Raw genomic sequence first — 27,686 nt, 5'->3', positions numbered from 1 at the left:
TAAGGAACATAATGCATCTATTATATCTATTATTTAATGATAAGATACATCGTCTTGCAGTACAAGCGGAGAAAACGTGCTGGCAAGTTATGCTTTCTTCTCTGTCACTCATCCCAGCTCCAGGGCTGGGGACAAGTCGGCAGAGAGCACTCGCTGGCATGCACGAGCCTTGAGTGCAATCCTTAGAGCCATGGATGGGAAAGAAATTCAAGACCATTTCAACTCTAGAAATATCTAAGTACATACACTATAAAGTGTTGCTAAAGAATACAACAGATGATCAAAGACAAAATAATTCTTTGCAGAAAGGTTTAATGACTTGTAGGGAGCCGTTTGTGCTGCACCCAAACGTGGTGCCGGCTTCCCGCCGAGAACTCAGCAAACAGAGCTGTGGCCCAGCCAAGAGACTTAATGCACATGCGCCACATACGTCATCAGCCCACCCCCGGGGCACGTGATTGAGCTACAGGAGGATGCACCAATCAGGTAGCAACACAAGTCTCCTAGGCATATATAGCAGTGCATTTTCTCCCCCACGGGAGAAGAAGAAGAAGACAGTGGGGAGATTGCGGGAGACCCCACGTGGAGGGATGGCGGAGAGGCACCACGTGGAAAGAGACTCAGTAAAAGAGATTGCGGGAGGTCCCGCGTGGACAGAGACTGGACAGAGAGATCGTTCATGGGGGACTGCGCGTGAGAGGCCGTCTAGACAGTAGAACTCGGTAGGGAGTCCCCGACTCAGAGACAAGTTTCCTGCTCATGAAGCCCCTGCTCAAAGTGCTGTTCAATAAAGGTTATCCGCAGAAGAAGCTGTTCATTTTGTTGCACGCCTGTTCCTAGCGGCGGGAAGCGTGGGCGTGGGACAATGACTCAGGTACCAATTCCTCCTAAGTGAGAATATTTTTTTAGATGAAAAGCCAGACAAAGTAAGAGGAGCTGGAGCTGACTCAGTAGTTATTGGGGCTTCCTGCTCTTCCAGATGACACAAGTTGGTCCCAGCATCTAGAGTGAGCATCCAAAATGGTGTGTTACTCTAGTTCCAAGGGATCCAACATTCTTTTATTCTCCACAGGTATGTGTGCATACGTGTGCGTGCTCGTAAACACACAAACACACACACACACAGAGAGAGAGAGAGAGAGGGAGGGAGGGAGAGAAACACACAAAGCATAAATAAAACTTTTAAAACATTCTAAAAGTATAAGAATAGCTAGGAAGTATGTAATTATGATGGCCATAGAGGAGACCACAGTCCAAGTAGGCAGGTAAGGGGAAAACTCAGTGGAATCAGCTCTGTTCTTCCATCTGAAACTTGAGTTTCAGGAATCAGGCTCAGGGCATCAGGCTTGAGCAGCAAGAGCCTTTACCCTTTATCTCACTAAAAATCTTTTAAAGAGTCTTTTTTGTTGGGGGGGGGGGGGGCTGGAGAGACATATATACACGCATAATAAAAGAAAGTGAATAAATACAATAAAAACTTTTAAAATCTTTTTTGGGCCAGAGCCATTTATTTTCCACATGTTTTTATTGGAAATCCATCATTTAAAAACTAAAGTTTGAGTTGCTCAATGATAAAGGTTTTGCCTAGTATTGGCAGGGCCCTGGGTTCGACCTCCAGCAAAACACACATGCACATGCACAAAAATAAATGCATGTACACACACATATATAAACACACAGGCACACACGTACAGGTGCAAGTATGTACACAGACACACACACACACAACTGTGCAGGTACAGGCATAGTCAGGGACAAAACCCATTACTTACTGGCTCCAAAGATTTGAGTTAAAATGCTTTTCTGATGGCTGCAGTCGATATTGTAGGGAGTCTCTCCTGCTTTGTTAGGCCTGTAAAGTAACCGCCCATCTTTGGGGTTCCGTAGAAGAAGTTCTGCCAGTCTCCGGCTCCTTCCTCGGATGGCAACATGCAGGGGAGTGTCACCTTTCTGTAAAATGGCAACACAGGCTGAACTCGTCTGTTCTCAAAAGCAGCTCCGAGCAACACTTTATGCCTCTATAAAGCAGACGGTCTGGGAGTTTACATTTTTTATAAATTTGGATCTCTGTATTCTTCTCGTTTCCTTTCCCTAGAACTATACAAGTGTTTTTCAGAAATATTTCCTTGCCACTTCCAGCTCCTGCTCTGAGAATGCAGTATCTCTCCCTGCAGCTCACTTAAAGAACAACAGCCTTTGTCATGCATGCCTCCCAGGCCAGAACCATCTCCTCAGCACCCTTCTGTCCACCAGAACAATCACTGGCCAAGGACATCAGCAGCCTTACTCAACTAGTTCATGTCCTCTTCTACCAGGCTTCATGGCAGTACTTGGCCATCCTGATCAATCCCAGCAGCCCCTTCAGCCTTTGTCAAGCATCTGCCATTATGAATCCTTGATGTCACATCTTTCCTCTGAGCACTACAGTAGCTCCCATGCTCCTCATCTTTCACTCCCTGCATTAACTGCCTCTTCCCTATGAGACTCTTCAATCACATGAGTACTCCCATCCCACACTAAGAAAACTCACACTTGTGAAGAACTGCCCCAGTCTGCCTAGTACTCAATTTACTGCTTCACCAACATTCCCTTGAAGACAACCCTTGATGGAAAACTTAGAACTTAAGTGCCCAGCTCTCATCTACACTGGTCACTTTGACACTGAATGGAAGAGGCCTGCGTGTCTTTCCCATGGCTCCTAGGAAGGCCCTTATCTAAACTGCTCTTCTGCTTCACGTCTGTAAGTTCTCTTCCTGTGTTAGGCATGTGCTCCAATAACTACTGAACTAAGTCAGTGTAAAGAACTTCATGTGCTGGGTTCACTGGAAGATACAAAGACAGAAGACAAAATAGTTCCGACTTTATATAGCTGATGACATAAAAGGAAAAACCTTCATAACCAAGAATAATTATAAAACCAACAACACAGCACACACTCTACGAGGTGAACTTTGATCACTGTCATTGTTCTTTACCCTTCTATCTTCATTGCTGCCACCTCTCCCACATCCTGCACTGACCCCCCCAGTTCCCACACTAGATGTCTTGCCAGAGCCTCATCCCCCAACTGTCTATCAGTCCTCAAACTCAACATATCATAAGAACCCAACTCTATTCCATTCTCAAGCCTGTGAGAAGACAGGATATCCTCAGCACACAAAATCTCTGGAAAACATAAGAAAACCCACAAATATGCTGAAAATAAGCACAGAGCAAGATCAAGCACCTTGCTTCCCTGTTTATTTCTGTGACATGGTCTGTGCAAAGCCAGATTCAAGACTCACATCGGTGTCACTCAGACACTAAAGGACAGTGCCACAGCTCAGTGGATTAGCACTTGGCTTTGCAGGTGCTCAGGCCTGGTTCTACCTCCAGTATCCCAGGTGAGAACTCTTGCAACCTCTTTTTTGTCCAAGCACAAGTGAGAACACTATCAATTCCCAGTACCAATGTGTTCAGCAAGTGCACACTGACTCTGTCTCCCACAGCGACATACAATGACCACAAAACAATCACTTATAAACATGTTCCATGATGCTTCTATATAGAGAACGCCAATGTATTTCTTGTTCCAAAGAAGGCACAGTGTCAACTATGAGTCAGTGGCACAAGAAAGAAGGCAATTCTGGGAAGTTGTCCACAAATAGAAATAGGTTATTCAAGCTTTCTTTCCTCTTTTTCTTTCTGTCTTTTGTTTTTTGTTCTTGTTTTGCTTTGGGTGTTTGTTTTTTGTTTGCTTGTTTTGGGTCTTGTTTTGTTTTGTTTTGAGACAGTGTCTTACTCTGTAGCTCTGGCTAGCCTGAAATTCTCTATGTGGGTCAGGCTGGCCTCAAACTCACAGAGATCAGCCTGCCCCTAAGTCCTTTCTGAGTGCTGAACTTAAAGGCATGTACCACTGCACCCAGTATAAGTTTTCAATTTCAAAAAGTCATTTTTGAGGGCTGGAGAGATGGCTCAGTGGTTAAGAGCACTGACTGCTCTTCCAGAGGTCCTGAGTTCAAATCCCAGCAACTAAAAGTCATTTTTAACTTTATTCCCTTCTTAATGTTTTTAATTTTAATTTATGTGCCTGTGTATGTGGACATGTGCGTGTAAGCGTGTGTCCTCAGGGAGACAGGACAAATGTATCAGATCTCCTGGAGCTGGAGTTACAGGCATTTGTGAGCTATTCCATGTGGTGCTAGGAAATAGATCTCAGTCCTCTGTAAGAGACAAGCAATGCCAGTCTACTGTCTACTTGGAGAATAATTTTCTCCTGGGGTAAGCTACCCCTGAGATGTCCGCCTTATGTGGTGGTCAAGGACAACTCCTTAACTGTCCATAACAGTTGGTCATGAGTCACAGAAGAAAAACAGACAACACACTAAGCCTCCTCAGTCCACAACAGGATGTTGAAACAGAATCAAAGTCCCCCGTGTGCAATCCCAGCTGCTCATCTCTTCACACACACAATAAAAATAGGTCAGGCACTGGCTTCTCACACGGTACTCTGCGCTCCTCCAGATATGCCCATCAGCCTACCAGCACCTCACCACAGGCGCCGTGCACAGCTCTGCTCTTACCTTGTCCACAGCAGACACCTTAGCCCCCTTATCCAGCAGCAGCTCCACCACTTCAATATTTCTCATCTTGGTGGCCTTTATTAGTGGTGTCTCGCCGTCCTGTGAGCACAGACAAGGTTTAAAAGACAGAGCTTTCCTTTACCCCAGTAAGTCCACATTTGAAATATTCTAAAGAAAACATAATCTACAAACTGATGAGCAGATGTTTTTTTCCCATACAACCAGTGAGTTGTATAGAAATAGCATTATATGACTAAGGCACTTTAACTTTTTATAGAAATTACAAATATACTTTCATATAGGACACTTGCACACACAGCTAACTACCAAAGTCTCATACAGTTTCACATGATTTAAGTAAAGCTAAAATGCCTGGTATGGGAAACCAAACCTGGCTCACAGAGGTTGTGTAAAGCAAGTGTGTTCTGCATTCCAAACAGAACATAAAGAACACGGGGAGGCAACCTCTTCAGGTTTGTGAACAGCTCCCCGTGTGCTTCCTGACCCAGGACATCACCTAGAACAGAACAAAACAGGTGTGTACCTTCGTGCATATTTCCGTATCAGGATTGCACTGCAGGATGTCCCTCACCATTGTCGCATTTCCCTTCTCAACAGCCCAATACAATGCGGTCTTATTGTCCTGTATATGGAAAGAAGATCATGTGAGATGCAGTACTAGAAACTTATGAATGTAAAATATATACTTATACTTGTAGGATTTGCTTCTGAGAAACTCGTTATGAAAGGATCCTAGAAAAGCTTAGTATTACCCAAGTAAAGAAGGAGTAAACCACAAAGGTAATAAGTGGTCTTCTGTTCCTGTGGTGCCTGGCGGAGCCCAGGGCCTCACACACTCTAAGACTAGGTCACTGTGTCACTTCCACAGCCCCAAAGTACACTGTGTAATGTAGTCAGACCTCAGGGAGAAAAAGCAGGTTACAAGTCACCGATACCTGAGCTCTGCTATGGGCAGGTCATTATTAAATATGCTGGCCCAGTGAAGATGGTGAGTAGGAATGTGTCTGACAGACACATGCATTCTTTTGTATTTTATTCGCCTATATTTACCCTGTACCCTATACTATCTTGAACAGCTCCTTCACCAAGCTACCTGGCTCAAAACCCAAACCTTTGATTCACACAGACCTGGAAAGCAGAAATTCAGAACATCAATTAAAACTTGATTAAAAACAGATGCACAAGACTGACAGACACAGAGTTGTCAGTGTTCTGCAACAGGTGATCTAGGGACCATCCATTAGTGAAAACATGGCTTTAGCTGAGAACCGACTCCTCTAGCGTGTCAGCTACAGGAGTGCGTTAGAACTTTAGAGTAGTGCCAATAAAACGTAACAACAATAACGCACAGCCAATGCATTAGGACATACATTTTCATCTCCACAGAAGTAGGAGCAACATCCTGACTACTTGACACAGCATTCATGGTCACGGCAGTCCGAGTGCACATACCTGCCCTCTAATGTCTATATCAGCGTATTTTTGGAGAAGTGCTCGCACAATTTCAACATGACCACCTCGCACAGCCCCAATCAATACAGTATCCCCACTCTAAAAGGACAAAAAAAACAAGATCAGTTACTAAACAAATAACACAGTTCTGAAATTAAGGTTAGTCATTTATTAATGTAATAGCTGTGTTCTAAAACACTCTCTTTAAAAAAGACTATCACTAAAGTGAGATTTTTAATTAACTGATAATATCTGATATTAGCAACCTTCTGAGTAGGACACAAAGGACACAGTCCTTAGAATAAGGACTCATGAAATCCCATGATGGAAACTTTGAAAAATAAATTACTCAGGTGGAACTTAGTCTCTTTGAAGACTATTTCCCATCATACATACGATTGAAATCACAGGATACACAGTTTGGATGTTACGTACTAAATCCCTTCAAAGACTGCCATGGGATAAAAGCAACAGGCTCTACGTTGGGAGCATTGAGTTGGCATGCTGATATGGCTCTGAAGGACAGCAGGACTGGCTTCCAGAGCAGTGGCCGTGGTTACATCCAGTAGGCAGTCACAGGAAGGGACATACAAGCTACCTCATCGTCCTATACAGGATCTGTACCAAGTTAAATACCTCCCAAGCACAGCTCCTCAGATGACACTCATCCAGCAACAGTCATTTTGAATCACAGCTTCTCACTACTTCAAATACTAATTTTGCCATAGGCGGGTGTCTTGTTGTTTTATTGCTAAACTGTAGGTCAGCTGTAGACTTCTGTGCTAAGTGAGCCTGCGAGCCATTGCCTGCCTCCATTCTGAGAACCCCAACATGCTGCAAGTCAATTATTCCTTGAGCGCTCTAAGTCTAACATCATGGTATAGTATTTTAGCTGTACCACAAACAGCATACATAAGCCCAAAGCAGACCAGTCATAGTTAAGAATGTAACTATGGAAAACTGTAACTAAGGGAAACAAGAAAACAAGGTCCTAGTTGTAAGCAAATTTACATTCTAACAGAAGACAACAAACAATTAAAATAAATGAACCAAAGCAAACAGTATGCAAACAGAATAGCATAACTGATCATTTGGACTGGAGAGCTAAGGACCTTTCCAACTAGGTAGGAGTAAGTAGAGGCAGGATGGCGAACAGGAGCCACCAAGTGTAGGTAGCATTCTAGACTGAAAGCACAGCTGGTGCTCACAGCCAGACCCAGCAGGACTGATCATGTGCAAAGAAAGAGAAGGGACCTAATAGGGCTGCTGCCTTCTAAGCAGGCAGTATGGCACAAAATGAGGACAAGGACTCAAGTAAGGACATTGACATGCAGGGTCTGTAAACCTCAAGTGTTTACATATCCAAAGTATAAGAGAGAGGCTTGCTTGGGTGGCTTCAACAAAGGAGTGCATGCATTCAGCAACAAGCAGAGGTAAAGCAGAGGCAACAGAGAATCTTAGGATCCGTTTTAACAGGGGAGGGTGGCTTAGGTCAGGGAGGCAATGGTGGTGAGGAACCCATATAAAGGACGAGTTTCATGTAGAGTCAACAGAACTGCATGGGGTTGGGAAAGAAAAGAGAAAGCAGCAGAGTGGGTAGTGGGCCTGTTCGCTGAGACAGAGAAAATGGAAGAAAAACGGTTTGCAGTAGTGAAAAGACAAAAACAGTCCAACTTCCATCTTATTTTGCTGAAAGTTTTTAAAGCACACTAAATACACATTCAAGTGGAGAGTTCTGAACACATATATGAAACCTCAGAGAAGTCAGGCAAGAGAAAAAAATCGTAAGTATAAAGGTACTAAGTACTGAATGATGAATAACATCAGCTATGAGAAACACCTATAGGATAGTCATCAAAGAGAGCTACAAATTAACCATATGTGTGACGTTCCCAGTAACGAAATATCTGACAAAAATAAACAAGGACATTCTTTAACAAGACTGGAAATTTTAATTCATTGGTTTCAAAGGTAGGAATAAAACTTCTCTTAAAACAAGTTCATGTCATATGTGAAGAGTCTTGATAAGGAACCACTAACTAATTCTCTGTCTACTTCACCACCACCACCAAGTCTGAAGTAGGCCCCTACCCTGTCGGGTATGTTCACGTAGGTTCCGGCGTCCAGCAGGTCCTGCACAATCTCTATATGTCCCTCCTTCGATGCAATCATCAGAGCTGTGTTTCCATCCTTGTCAGTTAGGTTGACATTGGGATTCCTTTTCAAAATCTCTTTCACTGACTGTGTGTAACCTCCTTTCACTGCCACAATAAGTGCAGTCATCGAATTCTTGGAAAGGAAAAGAGAAGTCAGTGTTCATAGGAAACATATGCATACAAAAATCGGAAAACTATTTCCAAACAGGTGAGCTTTTAGCAAATGCTAGAGAGATGGCTCAGTGGTTAAGGGTTTGCTGCTCTTGGGGAGGACCAGAATCTGATTCTCAGCACTGGCACTGTGCCTCCAGCTCCAGAGAACCCAACGCCTCCAACGCCCTCTTCCAGCCTCCGCAGGCACCTTTACTCACATGCACATATCCAAGGCACATACAGACTAGTTTTAAAGTATAAATCACATTTTAACAGTCGGTGGTGCCGGCTTGTAACCCAGGGCCTTGAGCACGCTAGGTAAGGGCTCTCCCACTGGACCACTTCTCCAGTCACTAGGGTCATTTCTGATTGGGCCAGCAAGGAGGCTCAGTTGTAAAGACACTTGGTGCCAAGCCTGATGGCCTCCACTCGATCCTTAGGCTCCATGTGGTGGAAGGAGAGAACCAACTCCTGCCAGTGTCCTCTGAATGCCACATGTCTGCAGTGGCATACATGTGCCTACTTTTAATATATAAATAAACAAATTTAATTTTTAAAGTTATTTCTGACAAAATGCCAATACAAATAACCAGACATGTGCTAAAACTGGCTGGAGACGTATGTTCAGGTGTTTAAAAAATGTTTTTTTATATATTTTTTCTTTTTTTTAAATTTATTTTATTGTATTTAGTGTATGGAATACACTGACACTGTCATCAGACACACCAGAAGAGGGCACCAGGTCCCATTACAGATGGTTGTGAGCCACCATGTGGTTGCTGGGAATTGAACTCAGGACCTTGGCAAGAGCAGTCAGTGGTCTTAACCACTGAGCCATCTCCCCAGCCCTACATTTTTTCTGTGTGCTCACTTAAGCATATGCACATGTGGACATGTGGAGGTCAGATAAGTCTTACAAGTTCACTTTCTCTTTGCAGCACATGGATCCCAAGGACAGAACTCAGGTCACCATGCTTGGCAGCAAGTGCTTTATCCACTGAGCCCCTGAGCTATTAGTATTTTCAGTTTTCAAAAATACACACTTCTGTTATATAATGTATAGACTACCGGAGTTCAGTTCTCTCAATGATAACCCATACTGTATCTACATGCAGGAACAACCCTTTCACTGACGCTGACGCTGGTACTGTTGCTGACACTGGTACTGGTACTGACGCTGACACTGACAATGACACAAGTAAACTGAATCAAACTGAAACTAAGAGTATTATTTATATGAAGCATTAAGAAAAAACACAAACAATGAATTAAGAATTAGAGCATATCTCAACAAAAGTTTAATAAATGATCTTTAACAGTTCCTAAAATCCCATTAGCATATTCTAAATAGTCCTTTAAAATACTCGACACCTTCCTGACAAGTTAAATGGAGTTCCTCATCATCAAATCATCACAACAACCAGCCATTCATCTACTTGATAGCTCAGGAGAGGTCAGTAGACCCAGGACCCTGCTGTGGTTCCAGCAAGGAGAACAGTGCCTAGAAGGCCTGGACAAGGGCTTCTCCTATCAGGTAAGAGAGAAAACACTGGATGCCATTGGCCTAGGAAGTCAGATATGAATCACAGTTTAACTTGGCTTCAGATGTCCTGAGATTTGGTGGTATCTCCTCTCAGACTCCATCATGTGCTGTCTAACTTAATATAACAATAGTAATAGTCCTCAGGACCTTAAAACTGCTTGCTGCACACAAATACTGGTTCCTGAAATACTCCTAGAACCTTTAAGAAAAAGCTGTTTGTGAGACTCCTCGTGGCTCCTCAGCACTCTTGGCAAGGATGAGATACACAGCTGGTGGTCAATAATGAGCTAATGACTGGTAGTCAGTTAGATCCGACCCCATTTTTTAACCTTAACCGTTCACTTCTGACTTCCTCTGTCTGTTTGTTGAGAGGAAAAAAAATAACTTAAAGACCCCACCAAGTCTAGCATCACTTTACAGTGTTAAGGAAAAGTCATTTTAATGGAGCATGATGTATACCTACAATTACAATTAAAACTTAGCTTGGTATGACCATTTGTCCTAGCACTAAGAAGGCAGAAAAGAAGGATCACTGTGAGTTCAAGGCCAGCTTGCTCTACAAGGCCAGGACTACATAGTGAGACCCTATCTCAAAAAACTATTTTTAATTAAAAGATGGGGCAGAGGGCTGGAGACATGGTTCAGTGGTTAAAAGTTCCTGAGTTCAATTCCCAGCAACCACACGGTGGCTCACAACCATCTGTAATGGGATCCAATGTCCTCTTCTGGTGTGTCTGAAGACATCGACAGTGTACTCATATTAATAAAATAAATAAAACTTTAAAAAAAAAGAGGGGGCAGAAGACTACTTGATATAAAGAACTTTTTAGTTCATAAGATTACTAAAAAATTATTCTTGATGATTTTAGTTTCCCAAATTTATGTATATTAGTAACAGATTCTCAAAGGCAAATATTCATTATGGTTTTTTTATTATAGCATTATTATTTTCAAAGTTAGTAACACTTAAGAAATCTTGGCACTTGGGAGGCAAAGGCAGGAAGTTCATGAACTCACTGAAAGCCTAGACCACCCAGTGAAGTCCCAGCTCAAAAAGAAATCATTTAAGATTTAAATTATAAAAGAAATCATTTAAGAACTCCAGGGAATTTTCTAGGTTTGTACTAGCATAAAGTATTCCCTTAGAGCACAAACTTCACTGTGCTAGAAAGATTAGGAAAAGAGGTACTTACAGCTCCTTCCTGATCAACATCAGCTCCCATGGCCAACAAATGCTTCACACATTCCAAATGACCCTTCCGGGCAGCCCATACCAAAGGAGTTGTTCCATACTATTAAAACAGGTAATGAATTCAAAATTACTGTCAGACATGAACTAAAAGAAAACAACTTATAATTAAGTTATATTTTGAATATTCTTAGATAAATATACCAATCATAATTTTGGTCCTAGACAAAAACCTATTTTCCTCATCTTACTTGTCCAGAATAGTCATTTTTGTATGAAGTGTCTTTCGATCAACTTTATTTAACTTTATAACCAAGATGACCTTTCCACCATAGTCATATCCTTACCCAGCATGCACTGCTTCCCTGACTTTTGATAATGGAAAGTTTAGCAGTCTAAAGGTGAATGATCAAGTGTGGAGTACAGCCCAGACAGCTCCACACAGTTAGTAAGGCATGAAGTCTTTATCACAGAGTAAGCACAAGTCACAACACCACATTTTCACACAAGAAAGTGAGGCTTCAAAACAGGGCCAAAGTAATGAAGCTAGCAATAGATAGCTAGCACTCAGGAGGCAGAGACAGGCAGATCTCTGAGTCCAGCCTGGTCACCAAAGTGTGTTTCAAGACAGCCAGGCATACACAGAGAAACCCTGTCTTGAAAAAACTAAAAACCAAAACTAAACCTAACCAAACAAAAACCCATGGACCCACCAAGCTTTCAGATCTGCACTTTGAGCCATAACCCCAAATCAACTTGTATCTTTGACATCTTCAGCCCAGAAACTGAAAGCACCCTCATGAAGCATGATCAGAAAGCATCAAGAACTATAAATTACACATAAAAAGTAATGTTGTCTCTTGAGAAGGCTGCCAATCAACAGATGTGGAAATACCCACAGTGACATTTATGAACAATAACATTTGTACATGGTCATAAACATTTAATAAACCCTGACAGCCTGCCCAGTAAGGATTAAAAAAAAAATTCTCCATTATTCCACACTGCCCAATACAGTAAGAAGCCTCTAGTATATATGACTGTAAGTATGTAAAATGTAGCTTATGACTAAGAAACTGAATTTTTACTCTTACTTAATTTTAAATTAAATCTAAATAGCCATATGTGGCTAGTCTCTATGAATGACCCCAGACACCTTCACACCATGCTCTTGGAGACTGTACCCCACAGTGCCCTAGACAGATAATTCTCACGACAGACTAGCAAGGATGTGAATACAGCAGGTGGGACTGGAGGCCTAACAAAAGGGGAAGTGTGTGAAGGAGAACAATATTCTTAGTCAATGCCTCAGAACGGGCTTAAGGGGAAGGATGAGGGATGCAGGATAAACTCCCCAATTTCACTCCTCATCTCTAGTGTCCTTTGTAGGAAATACATTGTCTGTCAGAAACACCTTCCCTAACCTCACAAAACAATATCCAGCTATCCCCAAAGATAAAAGACTTGCACATCCACAGCCCATCCAGACAGCCTTAATTGTATGAACTGGAAATAAGCTCTCACTTCTTGAGCATCGATTGCATTGTTACCGCCGGAGAGACTGATATATAAGAAACTGATACACACACTAGAATGTCTGTCCTTTCTTTTTCCCATCATGCTGGTCAGCTGACCCTGAGGAGCAGATTCAAGTCGTTACAAATAACTCTTGCTCTCTGGGAGGAACTCCCTTATCTGACTTCCTGTCAACTTCAATGGCTCTTCAGTTAGTGCTCAACCACCTCAGTAAATGTCTCTACTTTTCCTCAAGTTCAAATTCTGGTCTTTCCCTCTAAATGAAACCCTTTTATGTGCACACTTCTCACAGTCTCAGCACATAGTCCAGACAGGCCGTCATCTGGTGATCGTCCTGGGGGCTAGGAGTATCCATGTGTGTCACCCTGCCAGGCTGGCTTCTCCTGCACTCCAGATCCTATTCTCCCCCCGTTTCTTCAGGACATTACTCAACTGCCCCCTCCCCATCACATCCTCTCCTTCACTCCTCAATTCCTGTTAAGTCTCTAGTTCAAGTCCTGACAATTCAGGCTTTCCTTGCCTAACCAACTTTCCACCAGCCTTTCCTCTTAAGGGCCCATCACTGCCCTCCCTTCCACATGCACCTTGCAACCATGCTTTCCAATCTCCACACCACCAGCTTTACTAAGCACAAGAGAGACAACTGAACCTGAAATGTAAGATCATTGTCACACAAACACAGCAGACAAGACAAAAAAACAGGAAAAAGAGTTATAGTAGAAAACTCAAACGGTAAAAACATGAGTTCATTGGCCCTGACCTTTTGAGAGTAATAAATTTAATCCAACAAATATCAAGAGAACACTCAGTCCGAAACAGAAATACAAGACTCATCTATAACCTGTGACTACACTGGTAAAAATGTTGAAATACAAAAATAAGACGCATTAGAGATGCTTCCACTGAAACTATTTACAGCCTGGACTGTTTAAGTAAGCACAACACAAAGCAGACCCCTAACGGGCTCTGAGACTCACCTTATCAGAGCAGTTGACTTTCGCACCATTCTGCAGCAGCAGGTGCACAATGTCGGCATGGCCTCTGCCCGCTGCCCAAATGATTGGGTAGACGCTGTACTGCTGGGGTACACAGGCGCACATGGGGACAGGAGAAGACAGTCTTTAGATGGACATTTACAGCATAGATTCACAAGTACTAATAATAGAAAACCGACAACTAAGATGTGTTAAGACTTAATGATACATATATTATCAACACATTTATTTTTTTAACACATTTATTTTTGCAGTTAGCTTATTTAATGTGATTATCTAGCCAACAGGAAAGATTAATAAGTGAAATAATTTAAAAATGAGGAAATGTACACAATGTACAGAAAAATAGAGCATGTAGAAAAATGGTATGACTTCATGGAAACACAGAGTGAGGATGCACAGGGAAGGTAACTAAGAAATTCGCACTCTCTTTCTGAAATGTTACACAATTATGGTGAACATTTGAGTTCAAAGACTCGCTTTTTCATCAGAAGATGAGAAAAAGATAGTGTACAGAATTCTCATTGTCATAAAATTCTCACTGGGTCTTAAACTAGCATTCTATATAATATTCAGTATGATCTGAAAAATCTCTATTCACTATGAAGTATAAAAAGCCTACATTCTGTAAGACAACTTACCATTCACATTAAAAATTCACTTTTTTTTGTTAGTGCTTACCAAACCAGTGACACTTGGGTTGGCACCATGAGAAAGAAGCAACTCGACAACATCAGTCCTGCCTTTGTAGCATGCCCACATGAGAGCTGTCCATCCCCCCTAAGGAACAAAATGGACAAGCAAGGAACAACTTCAATCAGGCTGTTTGTGCATCTCTGTAACACCACTGTTTTATAACAATGATAGTCTTAAATTCTCAAGCCTCAGAAATATACAATTGAACATGAACTGAATAAAATCTGCTAAGTCTATAAGTGATCGCTGCAGTTTGTAAAGTAAACATCACAAAAGTTAGAGTAGGATGTTCATGCTTCTAAGAGTCACTCTGGCTGCTTATAGCCATAGTACCCAGAATGCAAGAAGAAGCAGGGAAGGGGGTGAGGGGCCTAATATCTGGGGGCATTTCACATCCAAGGCAAGTACGGTAATATCTCCCTAGGCTTGAGAACATAAAATCATGGAAGCAAAATTGTTGTGTGGCCTAGTCTACTATGAAGAGAGAGAAAGCTGCAGTGTCTTTAAAACTTACACCATGAGCACTCTGCAAACCTGTCAGCTGAGGGATGGGATGTGTGCTTTATGCACCAAGGCAGATAATTTCCTTCCTTGCTTGGACTGCTAAAACTGAGGTCCTAAAAAGTTAAACATCTTACAGAATAAGACAGAAATCTTCCTTTTTCTCACTCGTATCGCTTACCCAGATCATGACCAAACAGGAGGTAGGCGGCAACTACAGACCATGTCCTCTGAGCCCTGCAGTGCTCATGGACAGCAGCCTGGACTCACACTCCAAAGCCTGTAACTAACCCAAAACATTTAAACTATCTGATGTACCTTGTAAATCCAACCCAAATAAAATAAGTTTTCTTAAAGTACTATGTTATGAATCATCCCCAAAAAAATGAGCTGAGAACTTTTAATTCTGAGATAAACTGAAGTAATGACTATTCTAAACAGGAGACACTATAACACCAGCGTTTAAAATGTTTTTAGTCATTCCAACATCCAACCTCAAGTCATAAAACACTTAAAGACCCTGTCTTTAGGATAAAAGTAACAGACAAGGTTTCCTGTGTTTCACACAGCACACATACCATGTCACGGTGCTCCAGATTGGCCCCGCTCTTCAGCAGCTCCTCCACAATGTGGATGTGCCCCTCTTTAGATGCCGATATGAGCGCAGTCCAGTTATCCTTGAAGAGTGATCCAAATGACATGTTTCAAAATAAAACACAGCATTCCAAAGTGAGGGATGCACCTGAATTTATAGCCCAGGCAATCTTCCCACTGATGCTGTGTGAGCCACTCTAAGGCTGTGGAACAAAGTGGAAGCTGCCTAAAGCCTGCCTATGTCAGGACTATTGGGGGAGAGAAGCGCCACCAAAACCTAAAGGGTGATCCCATAGCTAGCAACTGTTCCACAGATTAAAGAGCCTGCAATCTGTCATGAAGACACACTCACACTCACACACTCACACAGTAATACAGTGCAGCTGCAAGTGAGGACATTAGAAAGATTGTGACAAGGAACTATGAGAACAAAATTGTCCTAGCTTTTATTTAGAGAGTGAATTAATTCAAATGATCACATTAAGGGTAGTGGCACATGCTTTTAACCTCAGCACTGGAGAGGCAGAGGGAGGTCTACACAATGAGACCGGGTCTTAAAAATAAAAAATTCAAATGGTCACTCAAAGCAAAAGACTATAGCTATGTGATTCTGTAAGTGACTCTAAGAATACCGGGAATTCAAAGGAAACTGGATGGTAATTTGTCCCTCAGAAGCAGTGTCAGAAGAAACCATTACCAAGGAACAATATAATCACAGAAAATCACTTAACAGCATAGGTCATACAGTGAAATATTCTAGAGACACCTGAGTCCACAGATAGGAGTTTCAGGGGTACCATGTACATAGGAAAAAAACATGAGGTGCTGAAATACTCAGTTAAAAGCAAAAAGTGATTCAAAAGGCAAACAAACAAAAATAACAACAAAAAAACCTGTAGCATATTAGGCAAAGGTAAGATATGTTTCAAAGCACTTTTAAAAATATTTATTTATTCATTTATTTTGAGACAATGGCTCATATGTTGCCCTGGCTAACCTGGAACTCTATGTAGATCAGGCTGGCCTGGAACTCAGAAACCTGCCTGTTTCTGCCTCCTGAGTGCTGGGATGGGGACTGAAGGCATAAATCACTACATTCAGCCCTCCAAGTACAACTTTTAATCATTATTCTTTAAGTACTTGCTATGAACAATTTAAAGAAGAGGAGGACTAGTGAGGAAGTGAGTTTATGCATACCAGATCTTCCAGATTGCAGTTGGCTCCATTCTTAAGCAGCTCTTTCACTATTTCCACATTGCCCTGTTCAGCAGCGAGCATCAGCGGCGTCTGGCCGCACTGGAGAACAAACAGGACAGCAAGCTTAGAACACGATGTGCTCTCACTGCAACACTGCTCACCTCTACATCCACCTTTTCACAAAGGTGTGCAAAGCACTGCTGTGTTTCCTCTGTTTCCTTAATTTAGCAACAACTTTAAACCTATAGGTTTGGTTTACTGATGATTTAAAAGTCATAAACTAGTTAGGGTATATTTATATAGGTCACTAGTGGACACTTGCCTCAAATGTACAGGACCCTGTTTTCAATTTCCATAAAAAAATGAATATCAAAGCCATTAAAAGTGTAACCCACATAATATTATTAATCTCTTTTAGAGCTATGAATTCATTCAGAATCAGTAAACATCATAGTACTAGGATCTAGCAAACAATTACCACAACATATACAAAATCTCACAATACCTATGGTGACCTAATTTTCCATACAAAATGCGCTATAGAATGACATTTTAAACATACATGTTTTATTTCAGAGCCAGAGGAGATACTAAAAACTAGATGTTACACATTATGACTTGCACATGTAGTTTAAGCCTCCTCTCATAACCTTAACTCATGAAGTATATTTTCCACCTTCCAAAAGCGAATGCAGCGAACGGGGCAGAGCTTGAGCAGATGGATCTAAGACAGAGCTCCAGCACTAAGTCCCCTTCACTGCAAGCACAGCACATGTTCACTTTCCATAGGTGTCAATCAAGACACGGAACAGACTGGGAAGCACCAAGTTAAGACATCACCAGTAGACATCTAGTGATAGAGGCAGAAAAGTTTAAAAAGGGAAAAGTTTACACCAAAAATTAAGTCCAATTATATAAGCACATATAAAACCCATCTCTTAAAGTCTTGCTCCATTTTTTTATTGGGTCAGATGTGCAGCCTCAGTCCAGCACACAGCCTACTCTGCACCAGGGAAGGACACCAGCAAAGAGCGTATGTGACACACAGGAGCTGCCACAATGAGATGCTTGTTTTCAACTTTTTTCTTTTTTGTTGTTTTATTTTTATCTTTTGTTTTCTTTTGGGAGTAGGTTGCAAGGACAGAGGGTGGACATGAAGGGATATGGGAATGAATATGACTAGGGTTCAATAAAAAATTTTTTAAATCATAATTAAAAATACCAGTTTTAGGGCTATGAATGTAGCCTGCATAAGGGCATGAACTTGATCCCTAGCACTGAAAAGAGAAAGAAGGGGCTGGAGAGATGGCTCAGGTGGCTCTTACAGAGTTCCCAGGTTCTAATCCCAACACCCACCTGAGGCCACAACCATTTGTTTACTCCAGAGCCTTCTTCTGACCTCTGCATGTACCAGGCATGTACAAGGCATACATACATCCAAGCAGGTAAAACACCCATACACATAAAATGCAAAATAATCGAAATGTCTTAAGACTAAAGACATACTTTGACAGTTAAAAAGTTTATTATTTCCTAAAATGCCTTATCAAATAGTTTTCAGCCCTCACACTGCATCTAATGAAATACGAGCAATGTTTTTGCTCATACCACTTAACAGAAACATCTTAGGTAAGTTAACATTAATTAATTAATTATTTAACAGTAGCATGACTTATATAATACTCTCCAAAACATGCAGCATCTAAAATCCAAAGGTTTGTGGAATGAACAACTCATGCCTATTTCAGACTTCAGTGAGAAAATATTTAATCCTAACTCTGCCTGGTAGGTGAATCTGAAGAGAGAGGAGGTCCACACACTCTATACAGCTTCCCAGAGGCACTCTGGCTATCTCATCAGGGGAAAGTCAATAAACCTAAATTCAATATCCAGCAATTCATAGGAGCTAAAAGGAGCTTTCAAAACACAGACTAAAATACTTTCAACAGGAAGTCACATTGTGAACCCACCCGCTAGAGCAGGGGAAACCGCCTGCCTCTCCCACCTTCACCCACAGCACAGCATCATGTGCAGAGAGCAGTCTGCACATCCCTGAAGAGTTTAGTCTCGGCCTCACCTCGTTCCTCTCATCTACATCTTTGCACTTCTCAAGAAGAGCTTTCAGAGCAGGAATATTCTCTTCTTCCACATAGTTTATCACACTCTGTGATATGAGAACCGACATTTTCACAGAAATCTATAGCCGGCTTTAATTCACCTGTAAAGACCAGTCAGACAAAAATGTGCATTCTGATTAGAAAGTTGTGATCAAATACACTTCAGTTTTACCCTTAAATGTGTTCAGACACACCTCCAATGGTAGAAATATTTTTAAAAATTCCTACACACCAACTGTCAAAATGCAGACAAGCTATCCTTTCCCAGACTCATAGTGCAAATCAAATTTAATTCATCCAAAACCCAAGCCAGATAGAGCCCAAACTTCATCACTATTACCCCAGCTATGCCTGTCACTGATCCTCACCTCAGGTCACAGCAGCTATAGATCCTGGACCCTCCAGCTTCTAGGGCCCAGAACTTAGAATTACCTGTGATTCAGCCCTCTTCGTGATACTGAATCCCATATATAGCCTAATCTAATATAGCAAGCCCGTCTGGGTCTCATATCTATTGGCAATGCCCCCATCACTACTACTAGCCCAGTACAAGCCATCCTGATGCATCTCACAGCTTCCAAACTAGTTTCCCTGCTCCCACCCAGCCACTCTGACCTCTCTACCTATAACGTATCACAGTGGGTTTCTAAACGAGCTAGAAGGCAGGGGTGTGGGAATGGACAGAAAAGGGGAAAATGGTTCAACAGTACAGAGTTTTAGTCAGACCAGGGCAAAAGGTTCTGTACTCTGTATCTTCCATTTATCAATAACATATAGTGTTTTTCTTAAGTAGCGGGGGGAGGGGTCTATTTTAAATGTTCTCTTATAAAGAAAGTATAAGGATGTGAGGTGATGAACAAGTTAATTAGGCTGAGTTGATCATCCCATAATGCATGCACACATGGAGACACTAGACCATAACATGTAAGTATATAAAATTAGTATTTATCAACCAAAAATAGAAAAGAACCTTTAGGCATGCATGCATCAGAATCTTCAGTAGGGCTCAAAGCACAGATCCATGGGCCCTCCTCTCAGAGCCTTGACTTAGTAGGTCTGGGTGGGGGTCGCTGAATCTGCATCTTTGATGAGCATGCAGGTGACTGATGCTGTCGCTGAGATGTGTACTGGAACCTTACTAAGTTGGACTGAAGCCTTTCACTTAAAGTTCTCCAATGGCTTCTCAGAAGAGAGAAAAAGCAAATGTAAATGGAGTGGCCTCTCACCTCTTGAACACCTATGACCCCGCCTCCTCCAGCTCCCTCAGACCTTTGACTACATGACCATGCACTATTCCCAGGCATGTGTGCTCAGCTTGCTGGCTACATTTCTCTTCGTCACACATACCCATAGTTGGTCCCTCATTCTTGCAGGTCATGCTCTGAGCAATTCCAACCTACCATGGGGGTATAAAAGTAATAACCTGAGCTGCCTTACAGTAATCCTGCATGTCCACCCCTTGACCACTTCCTTGCTCTCTACCAATCTCCACGCTAGAAAAGTATCCTGTTTGCTTGGCACACCACCAAAACTAGGATGTAAGTTTGGAAAAGTAGAAATCTGAAGGGTATCTGGAGGAAGTGGAGGGGGTGGGGTAGGTGTATAGTAGAAGATATACTGTATACATATATTAAATTGGTCAAAGCATAAATAAGTATATTTTTAAATTGTTTTATGTAGTTTTCTCATGGGACATCTAAATGCAAAACCTTCAGCCCTTACTCTGCCCTCTATACAAGTTCTAACTGAAAGCTAACCTAAATATAACACCCAAAGCACAAAACTGCTATAAGAAAGCACACCATCTCTGCAATCTCTGATTAAGAAAACTGCTTTAACATAAAAATGAAAGCACAGTAGATTAAAAATGAGAAATCTGATAGAAGAGGGCTCATCGAAATAAAAAATCTTTACCTCTGCTAAGAGAATTAAGTTGCTCCTTCCAACCTACTCTGGAACAGAAAACTTGTCTTTTTGTCTGCCTATTTTGTTGCATTGGTTTAGTTTTTGTTTGTCTGTATGCTTTTGAAACAGGCTCTTAATAATATCTTAGGCTGGCCTCCAACTAGATCCTCTGCCTCTGCCTCCCAGTGAAGTGATTACAGGCATGTGCCTGCAGCCTGAGTCCCACAGGCTCACAGATGGTCTGGGTTGACTGTGTCACTGCCCCATCAGGATGGATTTAGAAGACGGCATTAGAACTTAACTGAGTTGATGCTGTGAGGAGCCAAGAATTCTGGGGTCCTGGATATCATTCATGTTTTATATGCAGGAAGTACGTGTACCTTGAGGAACCGGGGGCAGATACTATTATTGCACTATATGAGTCCTTGCAAATATAACCTTCTGGAACAAGAACTACCCAGACCAGACAGAAAACATCAGGAGTTGCTAGGTTAAGTATAAAACAAAAGGTGAGACACTGCAGAGGAATGCAAGAGAATTGGAGAATTAATGAATATTCCCTCTCTTGATTGTACTGGTGTTACATAATCACATGGACCTGTCAAAATTCAAAACCATACCCAACAGTACATTTTATAACATGTAGATTTATTATATAAATTTGCCCTTCCTTTAAAAAAGTTAGTTGATCCAATAATTTCACACCTAGGAAGCAATGCTAATGTGTGGAGAAAAGAAAAATGTGGAGAAAGATTCACAAGAATCTGGGTTCGGTTCCCTGCTCACAATCTCCTACAATTCTAGTCCCAGGGGAGCCTGCTCCCCAGGGCACCTACATGCAAATGGTATAAACAAACTCAGGCAGATACACAGGTATACATATTTTAAGCCTAGGGATAAACAAACTGTGACAAATTTGCACAAGGGATTGATAGATTGTCATCAAATGTTTCCAAAAAACTGTACTTATTGAAAAGCTTATGCTATATTAAAGGAGGGGGTCTAAGAACTATATAAGCAACATCATAGCTATTTAAAATGCATACACTGTTAAGTGCTAGAATACAACCCAGTATCACATCCTTGCATGGCACACCTAGCTCTAGCTTTGAATCCCTTTCTTAAACTGCCCCTTCTCCTTATTCAGGCCATCTTGTGTTTCCATACAAATGTTACCTGATCAGACACACCCAACCTCTAAGTAGAGAACAGCTCTTGCTGCCCACTACTGTCACTGTTCCATTACTCAGCTTTATTCAGGATAGTGTTTAGCATGACTCAGCATACCATTTACTTATTTAAACTACTTTTCCTACCCCAACAAGGAGTTCGGTAAGAATAAGAGCTCTGTTCACTGCTCAGTTCTAACAGTTGGAGAAGTGCCTGGCATATAGTAGAACCAACCCAGTGTTGGTAGAATCACAAATTTTCCCATGTTCACCAACCTGAAATGCCAGCATTTATACTCCCAATAAGCCAGAGCACGCCCTGCATACAAGTGACAGCTATGACTTCAAAGTCCACAACGGCTCAGATCTGTCTCTTTAAGCTTATAATCTGTCTCCACTGTTATGTCTCCAGAACCCATTACAGGCCTAGAACAAGCAGGATCTCATGAGAGAGTGGTCAAGTTAAGTAACTATATAGGTACATAAAGGATGCCTCTGCGTGTCTTTGTCCACAGAGAGGGCCCCTGCCACCCTCAGCAGTATGCTCTCTACCACCAGTCACACGCAGGGCTAGACCAGCAATCTTTATATGTGACACTCAAAAGATAGGCTGGGCCAGTCCAGGATTGGAATTAAAACTGTCCAAGTCACTAGTGATGATGTGTAAAATCACAATCATCAGAGAATGAGCTTGCAGCTACGAACAGAGGAAGGTTCTTCCTAAGTAAGGCCTAAGGGTAGACCCTTATTCAAGATCATGAAGCTACACAGTATCCTGACCTCTCCTGGACCCTGGAAGTGTCCTTTCCCCAAGGTTTCTGCTTATACCTTCTAAACAGGGATTCAGGGAAGGAAAAAAAAAAAAAAAACTGACATTCCTCAGCAAAAGCTGGAAGAGCAGATGACAGGCTCACACAGGATCATAGAAAATATAATTTAGCAATATTTGCATACACAGTACAGACTAGGGGGAAAAGACTCAGAACTCTAGGCATGAATTAGAGACCAAAACAGACATCCTACATAAAAGGAATCAGGCAATTAAAGTGGAAAAGAAATGCAAGATATTAAACTTAAGAAAATAGAATTCCCGAGATGCGCCATGGCTTAGGTAGCGACCGGCTGTCCTCTGCTGCTTCCCTAAGGCCCTTGCTCCACGGTAACCATGTGCGACCGCAAGGCGGTGATCAAAACTGTAGACATGTCGGGAGAGAAGCAACAGGACTCGGAGTGCGCTGCTCAGGCTTTGGAGAAGTACAGCACAGGATATTGCAGCCCATATCAAGAAGGAGTTTGACAAGAAGTACAACCCCACCTGGCGCTGCACTGTGGGCCGGAACTTTGGTAGTTATGTGACACATGAAGCCCAACACTTCATCTACTTCTACCTGGGTCAGGTGGCCATTCTTCTGTTCAAATCTGGTCAAAGGCATGGACTGTGCCAAACACCCATGATCCAAAACCAAGGACTGCATCCTAAATTCCAAACACCAGACACTGGATCTTCAGCCTGGCTAAGGAAACACTTCATTTCTGTCTGTTGTGTTTAGTACAGGGCATCATTCTCTGTACACATTTGTGGTTATAAAATTAGTAAAACAGCTTACATTTGTATTTATTTTCTGGTCCATACTTCTGTACCCCCATTTTTTCTCCCTTAGGTAACTCCTTTCAAAATAAACCTGTTGAAAATGTAAATGCCTCTGCTAGTTTGTTCAACGAAGTTAGGGTTGACAAGCTTGCCAGTTGATAAATGACTAGTCTGAGGACTCCATATTTTGTAGGATTAGACAATTTAGTTCTCTTGATGGAATGTTTGCCAGGTCATACCTGTTTTTCCAGATTATTTGGCTTATTAGCTACAGGTCTGAGGCACCATCCCTTTCAGCCTAACACTTGGGAGGCCAAAGGTTCTAGGCCAGCGTGGATGAGAGTTGGCTTGCTAGGCTGTTGCTTTCACTAGCTGTGCTCAGAAATCAGTAAATGTGAGTCACAGCATCACTTAAGGACCTAAGTAAAGCTGTGGGTCTGTAGTCAAGTTTCTCCCTTGGCAATTTAGAGCTACCTTAGCCTAAGGAGAAAAGCCTGCACAGGAGACTTCTGCAGGTAGAGGATGAGGCAGCCAACCCACACTTAACTTTGGGAATCTTAAGAGTCCCTGTAGGGTTGCCTGTTTCCATTTTCACAAGTGTTTTTACTGGAGATTTTGAGAGTTTCTCTGTGCATCCCTGGCTGTCACTGTGATTTTTAAGAAGCCAAAAAGCTGTAACACAGTGGCAGAAGATACTTCTTAGAGCATTAGGTCAGTTACACTTTGCAAGTTTTCCTATCCACTTGATTTTAATTAGACATTATCAGGACCAGGAGTGTGAAACTTTGCTGTTCATGTGTGTGCATGTGGCAGTCAGAGGTTATCTACTGTGTATAGATTCTAAGACTCGGATTCAGCAGCAGGTCTATATTCCATATGACATCTCGAAAGGCTATTTTTTTGTGACGGTGTCTTGGGAAGTCCAGTCTGGCCTCAAACTATGTAATGGTTAAGGACAACCTTAAACTAGTGTTCCTTTGTCCACCTGCCAAGTGCTGGGGTTGCAGATGGGCACCCCTCAAGATTGTTTCACTGTTTTGTGACAGCCGACATTTGTCTCCTATCTGCAGAAAAGATGGGGTACTTGGAGCCAGATGACCACAGACAGGACAATTTATCTATTTGAACAGGATTCCATGAATCGAGTCCTTCTACCTCTTTATGACCTATTTTTATTTGAAACCCAACAGGATCCAACTAACTGATATGGTGTAAGGCCGCATGGTTAGACACTGAGGGGTTTAATCTAATTTGATCTGGCCTGTGTTTACTGTCAGGAGCTGATGCCTTTTACTTTCAGGCTCAGATGTGAGAAAATGTTGCTATAGAAATAAAATTGGTTTGATGGTGTATGGGGAAAAAAGAAAATAGAATTCCCAATGTTTGAATTTTTGGCAGAACAAAATACCCTGAGATATTCTAGGTGAAAAAAATAATAATAAACCATATGGCTGGGAAAGAAAATCAATGTTGTGTTGTCATGAATACCAGAGAAAGTGCACCTTTGCATACTATGAAATGGAGAGGAAAGAAAGGACATGGGAAAGTCTTAGGAAGGAAGACAGCAGGTATTTATTTACATGTGTCTGCCCCTTCACACCAGCCACCCTGGTATTGACTGGAGTTGTGGGGTGCCCTTAATGAGCTGGATTAGAGAATGAAGTGGTGGCACACAGGCTTGAAAGGCAGAAGCAGGCTGATCTCTGTCAGTTCAAAGCTGACCAGGGATACATATTAAGACCTATGAAAGAAAGGGAGGAAGAAAGGAAGGGAAGAAGGAAGGGGAGAAGGGGGAGGAAGGAGAGAGAGAGAATGAAGGAAGGAAGATAGAAAAGGAGAAGTGAAAAGAAATTGTGGAAATGAAACCCCTAAGAATAGTCTGGAAACCATTTTCAAAGTGTTTAAAAGGCTTCTCAAACTGGTGTGCAATTGTTTGCAAAGCATGCTGAATACTATATACTGTCTCCTTACCCAAAGAGTTCCAGTTTGGCAGATCTGCGGTGGAGCTCAGAAACAAATTTTTAACAAGGACCCCAAAATCAGTCTGATCAAGTAGACTGTCTTTGTAAAGCTTGGGAACAAAGAACGCACCTTGCCACAGCGTTTTCAATTTTGGTTCTGAACGAGACACGCAACCACCCTTAAAAATAAATTATGTGTCTTTTCATTTTAACGTACACCTCTAGTTTTTCGTGATGTCAAAATATGAGCAGGGACTAACCTATCAGAATTACCTCCAAGGGGTTTTTCCTCAGCCACACCTCATACCAAGAAATGGTGATCTCTGGAAAAGCAAAACCGCTGCATTTTTAGCAAGCACCTCTAGGGAGCGGAGCGCTCCACAGACAGTTATTAATGAGAAAATGGTCTAAAATGGTTTAAACCTTTCTATTCGTGAAGACAACATAGAGGGGAAAATATACAAATCCCCACACTCCTGGCTGACAAAGCAAACATGGACGCGTTCTAATCAGGGGCTTGCCGGTATTTTGCAAGGCGTTTAAAAGCCAGCACAGTACAATGAGGCAGTGGGTTCCGCGAAGAAAGCCCAGAAGAAAACAACTCTCCTCCCTGGAAAGCAGAGCAGCCGAGAAGATAAGCCTCAGGGGCACCTGCTGAGGGAGTAAGTGAAGGGTGTGACAGCAATGAAGGCGGCCAGTGCCCACCCGAGAACGATGCACCAGAGCCCCGCGTTCCTCCGCTGCACCGACCGCGCCCTCTCAGCCCGCACGCCCCGCACCGGGTCTCCGACCCCGGCCCCCTCCCCCACTCCGGTGTCACTTACAGATTCGTCCCCCACCACCGCCACCACCACCACGGCTTCGGACCCTCCGTCGCCCTCCCTCACCCGACCTCTCCGCCTCCGCACTGACCGTGTCACGGCCTGGACGAGGACGGCGCCCTCGGCTCTGCAGAAAAGACTCGCAGCGCCGCAGACCTTGTCAGAGGACACGACGCCAAGAGCTCGCAGCTATTCGCAGAGTCCCCGTACCACGCCCGGCGGCCATTTTCCTGAGACTCAGGAACTGACAGGTCACGTGGTTCGTGGGGTGGGCGGTGCTTCCGATAGCCACGCCCCTGGAGCGCAGCGTAGGAAGAGTAGCAGGGTTGAAGTGACTTGGATGACCTTCCCTCTATTTTAAAGGAATGGAGACATTGCTTCTTTGGTTTGGCCTCAGATGTTTTGTGTTTTGTTTTTTGTTGGTTTTTGTTTTTGTTTTAATACAGAGTCAAAGTAGCCCAGGAAGGCCTCAAATTTGCTATGTAGCCAAGGGATGATCTTATGCTCCCGATCTTTCTGTCTCCACCTGCCAGCCGTCCCAGCTAAATGAGTATATTTTCCACAGGTGCCCCAGGCATCTTTTTATCCTGTCATTCAGTCTTATGAAAGTTAATTTATAACCCATACTTGGCATTATAAGCAGAAAAATAAACCACAATTACAACTTTGGAAGTCATTGTCCTCTGTTGCAAATGAAAGCAGCTTAGTTTCTCCTTCTAGGGTCCAGGAGTCCGAAGGCTGCCTTCTCCATCATCAGAAGAGTGCACTGCCTCAGCAGACCTCCATACTGCCTCCTTCCAGCTCTCTGAGGACCCACCATTTCCCCCAGGACCCCTCCCGACTGTGCCCGTCCCACCTCTGCAGAAGGTGTCTCTGGAAGGTCACCAAAACCTACTAACTGATTCCAGACCACCCATGCTGAATACCATCAGCAACATCATCCTGGCAATATTCCCCTCCTCGGGCCTGGTGACACCAATTTCCTAGTCTTCTTCCAGGCTTGGTACTCCCTCTCCAGTTCCACCCACCTTAATTGCCTCAGAGTTCCAGAATTCTGCACACAGTCAGTCTCATCCCCAATAGGGCCGACATTATAGGCCCCTCCTGATCCATCACAGGAAGTGAGAAGTATCTCACATATCACCCCATACTGTCTAACCAACCCATCACCTGGCTGTACCTGTTAATCACTCAGATCTATTTAAAAGCTTTGGAACTCCCCCATGGGACTGCCTACTCTCCCAACTCCTCTTCCCACACAGAACCCCCTTTTTATCCCTCAGGACACTAAGCATTTCTCAGTTAAACTCTTCAATAGCCCTCCTCCTCCGCGGAGCCCATTCCCCACAGCTCCTATAAGTAAGGCTCTTGAAAAGCTTGCCCTCACAGACCTTGCCCCTGTTCTGTCTGCCTTCCCCTCAAACCCTGCCAGGACACACTGGGCTTTGTGGCACACACCTTTGCTCTGTAACTCCAACAGAAGGACAAGTAGGTTAATGGAACGGCCTCCACAAGCCAGGAAGCTGC

General features: G+C 42.7%; 1 protein-coding gene and 1 pseudogene across 11 annotated transcripts in view; one reads left to right on the top strand and one right to left on the bottom strand.

Annotated features, from left to right (window-relative positions):
* KIDINS220 (kinase D interacting substrate 220) overlaps nucleotides 1-26,377 on the bottom strand; it is an 84,292-nt gene extending 57,915 nt beyond the window's left edge. For 7 of the 10 annotated variants that reach the window (XR_013975599.1, XM_080940087.1, XM_080940086.1 and 4 more), the window contains exons 1-12: nucleotides 26,251-26,377; nucleotides 18,673-18,813; nucleotides 16,596-16,694; nucleotides 15,383-15,481; nucleotides 14,289-14,387; nucleotides 13,590-13,691; nucleotides 11,081-11,179; nucleotides 8,127-8,324; nucleotides 6,036-6,134; nucleotides 5,107-5,205; nucleotides 4,563-4,661; nucleotides 1,773-1,950 (exon numbers count right to left, since the gene is read on the bottom strand). Coding sequence is in view for 9 of the 10 variants with exons in the window: in XM_080940087.1 (XP_080796213.1) it covers nucleotides 1,773-1,950; nucleotides 4,563-4,661; nucleotides 5,107-5,205; nucleotides 6,036-6,134; nucleotides 8,127-8,324; nucleotides 11,081-11,179; nucleotides 13,590-13,691; nucleotides 14,289-14,387; nucleotides 15,383-15,481; nucleotides 16,596-16,694; nucleotides 18,673-18,780 (1,279 nt within the window). In the remaining variant the exon portion in view is untranslated. The remainder of the gene's footprint in view (nucleotides 1-1,772; nucleotides 1,951-4,562; nucleotides 4,662-5,106; nucleotides 5,206-6,035; nucleotides 6,135-8,126; nucleotides 8,325-11,080; nucleotides 11,180-13,589; nucleotides 13,692-14,288; nucleotides 14,388-15,382; nucleotides 15,482-16,595; nucleotides 16,695-18,672; nucleotides 18,814-26,250) is intronic. The other 3 variants (XM_080940088.1, XM_080940091.1, XM_080940094.1) reach the window with 1 other exon arrangement.
* On the top strand, nucleotides 22,952-23,336 carry LOC308416775 (dynein light chain 1, cytoplasmic-like; annotated as a pseudogene). The gene has a single exon. The product of its transcript is annotated as a dynein light chain 1, cytoplasmic-like (transcript).
* Nucleotides 26,378-27,686: the final 1,309 nt, after the last annotated feature.

Source organism: Micromys minutus, assembly GCF_963924665.1.
Source record: "Micromys minutus genome assembly, chromosome: 1".
NCBI lineage: Eukaryota > Metazoa > Chordata > Mammalia > Rodentia > Muridae > Micromys > Micromys minutus.
The sequence above is the reverse complement of the archived record's forward strand: the minus strand, read 5'-3'. Positions and strand labels throughout refer to the sequence as shown.